Consider the following 5,770-nt stretch of genomic DNA (forward strand, 5'->3'; position numbering starts at 1 on the left):
GCCTACTTCTTGTGGACGGTGTAGAACGTGATTATATCAACTTGCGAGCTGACCAGGATCTAAGTTGATGCGCCGTTGATCCGCTAGATTTGGTTGGATGCTGGTGGTGAGTTGCCGAACCCAACGAATACATTCTGAAATCGGATGGGGTGAATGGATTAGGGTGCCCCTCTCGCAGGGGAGAGCAGGGACTGCCTCGGGAAAGGGGGCCGCTGGCGAAGTTAACCACCCTGTAACAACATACATACATACATACATACCTCGAAATCAGAGCAGTCAGGTCGGGAGTTGTAAAAGCTCTCCGTACCGTTGGCCAGCTTGACTTCGTCGCTCATAGCTAGCTGGCGTGTCAGAAAGCTCGCTGTGTTGAAGTAGGTGCCGTTGTTGGTGCGACCAAAGCCTGGAAAGACAGACAACACCCCCGGGGCGCCGTACGAAATCAGGTGTCCAGGGTGCCGTACGAAACCAGGTACGTTGGGTAGGTACGAGTGAATAATGTATAATTAGTAGTAATAATGAGTAGTTTGTGAGTATCTTATTTGAAATTAGTCGTCAGGAGAAATGGACGACAGAGCTGAAACCACTCGAAGAGCCTCTTACGCGCACATCTGTGGGTAAGTCGACGTAGGACAAGGAGGAGAGAAGGAGCCGGTGAGCTGATGAGAACCGCAATATGCTCGGTAACGTGTTTTAGTAGTTGTCGTACAGTACGATGACGATCGTGATTAAAATCCCTAGTTGCGATAGTTGACTGAAAAAAGAACGAAAGACGGGCAGAGGTGGATAAGAGCGGGCTCTTGATGCGACGATGACTGATCAGTGACCCCCCCACACCTGGAGGGGGTACAGTGAGCCCCTCCCGCCTGGAGGGGGTGCAGGCAACGTGCTGGCGGTGTATGAGGCCGCAAGGGCTCGAGGTGTATCCCTTCGAAAGGGTGCAGAATGTAGTAGCTGTCTTACGCCACACATATCGTCTATATATGTAGGCGCTTAGGCGCTCTGCCAGCATCATCATCATCATCATCATCATCACCATCATCAGCGACCGGCTACTACAAAGCGCTACAATACCAGTACAAATACATGAACAGTAGTGCGAACGTAGCAAGACAAGGGCCGTACCTGCCGTACCAAACACGTCCATGTACGACACATTCGGGTACCAGTTTCCGAATAGGTTGACGTTGTAGCTCATCTGCATCCCGCCAGTGACCTGCGGCGGCGGTGGGGGGTTGAGTGGGGGATGTGGGGGTTGCGTGCCGGATGGATTATTACGTGCCGTAGGCAGCAGTACGACAGGAGCTTGGGGTTACAACACACATAACAGACGCACGGGCCGACCCAGCCATGCGCGCACACACACACACACACACGAGCGCGCACACCACCTCGCTCTCTTTCCTCTTGACAAAAAGGGGAAACGCGGGGTTGCACGCCCTCCGTCGAGCAGGAGGGGATAGTGGTCCTCACGTCCCTCCCCCCCCACAAGGAGGAGAGTGCTTCGGCGGTCGTTCCCGTTGGGGTACGGTTAGGTGCCCCTGGCCAGTGTCATGCCCGGATCGATACGTAACACATGCACACACACGCACACATAGAGAGACAAGCCACCCACACACACGCACAGACACACAGACAGACAGACAGACAGACACGCACAGACAGAGACACACACACAGAGACACACACACACACAAGCACGCAGAGACACCGACCCAACCCCGCAGCACACATACACAGGTTCGCTCCCTCACCTCAGCCTGCCGGTAGTTCCGATCCACGCCGGAGAGCCGGTAGGCCGCTACCTCCACTCCCAGCGGCATTCCATTGACGAACATGGACCGGAAGGCGCGATACACCTCCTCGCTATCAAGCTCCACCATCTGCCGTCTACGAGATAAGGCGGCAACCCCGAGGTCATCGCCCGCTCGCCGGCTGACATCCTCATGGCCCCCCTTTTTTTTAAATGTCGGATGAAACTCGCTGGTCCTGTCCCGGTTCTTGTTCGGGTTCCAGTTCAGGTTCCGGAGCAGCAGGTGACGACGGCGGTGACGGCGGTGACTGTTGGCGGCCAGTTTGTCTTTCCAATCCAGCAAGTAAGCCGCTGAACTGCCGCCCGGGTATAACCCATCAACGTTCAAAAACATAACCTCAGCGGCATTCACGGCGGCGGCGGTGGTGGCGGCGGCGGCGGCGGCGACGCTGCTGTCGCCATCATCATCAGCCCCCGGCTCGGATTCGGAAAGCAGCACCCTTGAACGGCAGCGGCGGCGGCGGCGGCTGGCAGTAAAGCGACTTTGCACGGCGGCTGCGGCGGCGACGTCGGCGACATGGGCGGCGGCGGACGCAGCGGCGTGTGCTTTGCAGCTGAAGACATCGTCCTTCGACTCCAGAAATGGAGCCTTGGACAGCGTCAGCACTACCCGTACACGCATGACGGTGGCGGCTGCTGCAGCTGTCGCTTCCGGTTCCACCTCCGGCGCGTCGTCTGCGGCACCAGCCTGGGCGTTTGACCGCGGACTACGACGTGATTCCACCCCGGGGATGACCCGCTCCGAAACCGCCATGTCCACGCGGGAGGTGATCACACCCGTCGGGGAAAGCAGGGTATGGGAGATGCCGCCTGCGGATGTTTGTCGTACATGTAGGGGGATGGATGTAGAAAGTGAGGAGTCCCCGGAGCACCTGGTCGGGTCCCTCTCTGACCCCCAGCCCAGGTCGTGGACACAGATTTTGAGAAACACACAGACAGACAGACAGACTTTCAGCCATTGAAGAGCGTCATGCAAATTAGGATGGGGTAGACACACAGGTGATGCAGACATGTTCCTAGCGGAGGGACATGTGAAGTGTACAAGGCTCGTACACCGTCGTACCAGCAGGGAAATCCATGATGCCGTACGGCATGTTGTCGTACGCCTCATCTGTTGGCACCAGGAACTTGCGCTGTATCACTAGCTGGCTACCATCGCTAGCCGGGGGATGTACGGTGGTTTCGGAGTTGAAGGAGTAGAGTCCCTGCGCCGGTGCGCGATCAGTTGTTTGATGGCTGCCGCTGGCGCTGGCGCCACCGCCGGCGTTGCCTCCCTTCCTAGCCCCCTGGGCTTCCGCCTCCGCCGCCTCCGCCGCCGTCGTCGTCGCCGCCGTCGTGGTATCGGTATCTGTGTCGCGGTGTACGGCAGTGGTCGCCACAAGAAGCTCCTCTGAAACATTGCTACGCCTGCAGTACAATTCCGGCACATGAATGCAGCATGTACGGCAAAATTATGTAACTGCTGGCGCATGGACCGCATTGAACGACATATATAATTCTCGGATTCTGATACGCCAGCCAGATCTGACGGGTTGTTATGCGATTGTGCCCCCGATAGCTTCGAGTGGATACCCCGCCCAACTCGTTGGATGGGATGTGACTCGCTCTTCCCCGTCCCCATTGCACCGAGCAGCAACATTCCATTCATGCCTGCATTGAAACCGGATGGACTACGTACATACGGCAGTGTACGACGATGGTTAGACCCCCAACTGTTTAACCACTTCATATCTGTATCATTCGTGATAACACGAGCGCCAGCACAATCTTGATGGCCTGTTTTGGCTACTACTATCAGCATGTTGCCAGGCCGGCCGGTAAAAGCAAGGTCACCAGTAGCCCTAACAGGCCATCATAGGAGCCTTCCGTCACCATCACCTATGCAGAGAGAGAGATATGTACCCCCCTTCTACCCCAGCTCCATCCCACCTGTTGTGCGCCTGCTGGGACAGCAGCTCGAAAATCCCTTGTAGGGATGCCAGCCGTCGTTGCGCCCGCTGCTGCTGATGCTGCTGATGCTCCGCGTCGGCGCCTGCGGTGCCATCAGCGCGGGTATAACCCCCCTGCTGCGGCGCCTGCCTTCCTGACTCCGACAAACCCTCGGCGGACGATGCCACACACGTAGCTGCCAACGTTAGCAAGTCGCCGCTGCTGCTGCCACCGTCCAGCCCCCTTTCCTTTTCGCTACTGCCACCGCTACTGCCACCGCTACTGCCGCCACTTGCACCACTGCCCGCGTGCTCATTCTGCTGCAGTCGTACCTCCAGGGAGGCTATTGCGCCCTCAGAGTCCAGATGGAAAGAGGCCTCGGAGGCCTCCAGCAGCTCGTGAAGACAGTTCCGAGGGCACTGTGAGGGGAGCCTGGGGGCGGGGGTTGCGAAGGCAGGGGGCGTAGCAGTATAGGTGTTACAACGAGGCCCAGACCCCAAGGGAACCCCCCAGGGGGGTGTGGCGGCAGGGTGTCTGGGTGCGGTTCAGTATGATTTAAGACACAGGCGAAGCGGGAGGTGCGACAGGTAGGCGGTGATGATGGAGATGACGGGATGATGGTGGGAAGGGCACTTCGTAAGAAATATATATTTTTATTACCAATAAGGCTTTGTACCTACTAAGTTAGTTAGATTACTTCGGCTTCACAGGATGAAGTGCGTAAAACCGCAAATCAGTCGGTATCGATCCCGGGGCCGCCCATCAAGAAAAAGAGTACAACTGCAATCTTTAGAGTTTCACGGACTGCCCCTAGAAGTAGCACTAAACTAATGATAAATACAGTATGGTACGTGTCCCACCAGAATTTGCTATGTGCATACATACATACGTACATACTACAGCCGGTACAAAATAGGTATGCCCTGCACATACGTATGTACGTACCCAGAAACCCCACCTGGTGCACCCCGCGCTCTCCACACAGGCCTCCGGGCTGGCCGGGGTGGTTAGCCCCAGGAACTTGTCGCAGTCCCGTACCTGCACCCGTACGACGTACTGCGAGGTACCGCTCGCAGGGTCGCAGCCCAGCACCAGGTAGGTTGGGCGCAGGTACAGAAACAAACCCTCCGCGGAAAGGGGCTTCTCCTCCTCGGACATCTCACGTGTAGAAGTAGTCGTAGTAGATGTACCCGCTGCTACGGTGCTGCCGCTGCCATCATCGCCATGGCTGCCACGACCACGTTTGTTTCCATCATCATCCTTGCTGTTGTTGTTGCTGCTGCTGGCAGTAGTAGCAGTAGTAGTTGTGCTAGATCTGCTGCTGCTGCCGCTGCTGGGATTGCTGTTGCTGCTGTAGTCACGGGTCGCTGCAGCCGCATAGGAGCTCCGAATGCGGCCATCGGGAGATGGAGATGCTGCTGCTTCTCCTGCACCTGCCCACGGATGTCTCACGGACACGACTTCATGCGCGCTGAGGAGAACTGCGTCGTAGGTGCCTCGTAGGAGCAAGCTGGGACAGGCGGAGCCTTCCGCCGCTGCGGCCGCCGCCGCTGTGGCGGTCGCTGCGGCGATCGCTGTGTTGGGTGCTTGGGTTGACCGGCATTGGTTGACCGGCGGGCGGTGCATGGAGGCGAGCAGCGTGCGAAGAAAATTAGCCGTGCATGTCAGTGCACTCATCGATTTATGCGTGGATGGGGAGCTGGTTAGGGAGCCAGGCGGGAGACATACGTGTTGGGAAGTACTAAGCAAGCGGCGGCAGTGTAGGGGGGCCCATGATTCTGAAGTCAGCTTAAGTTGCTAAGTGGCTGGGAATACCTGTGTGCGCGTGTGCATGCGCATGTGTATCTATGGTTACGTATGTTTCTGCATTTTTTATGCGTTTACGTACGTTGGTTCATGAGTGGTGAAGGTAAGCAGCTTAGCCGCTTCAAAGGCAATGGTTGGCAATGGATTTTTTCCTATGAGGAAATGGAATGCGCGGTGCAGCCAGGTGGCCACAGCTGCCAGGTTCGCCGATAGTTACAGTCAGGT

At 57.1% G+C, this 5,770-nt stretch overlaps 1 protein-coding gene across 1 annotated transcript in view; it reads right to left on the reverse strand.

Moving 5' to 3' along the window:
- The window catches only part of VOLCADRAFT_106595 (uncharacterized protein), a gene marked incomplete at its 5' end in the record, with an annotated part of 10,421 nt that extends 5,524 nt beyond the window's left edge, over positions 1-4,897 (reverse strand). Inside the window, 6 exons of the mRNA XM_002954936.1 lie at positions 261-400; positions 1,123-1,213; positions 1,752-2,620; positions 2,874-3,217; positions 3,740-4,171; positions 4,698-4,897. Coding sequence (XP_002954982.1) covers positions 261-400; positions 1,123-1,213; positions 1,752-2,620; positions 2,874-3,217; positions 3,740-4,171; positions 4,698-4,897 — 2,076 coding nt within the window. The remainder of the gene's footprint in view (positions 1-260; positions 401-1,122; positions 1,214-1,751; positions 2,621-2,873; positions 3,218-3,739; positions 4,172-4,697) is intronic.
- Positions 4,898-5,770: the final 873 nt, after the last annotated feature.

This window comes from Volvox carteri (genome assembly GCF_000143455.1).
Source record: "Volvox carteri f. nagariensis unplaced genomic scaffold VOLCAscaffold_47, whole genome shotgun sequence".
Taxonomy (NCBI): Eukaryota; Viridiplantae; Chlorophyta; class Chlorophyceae; order Chlamydomonadales; family Volvocaceae; genus Volvox; species Volvox carteri.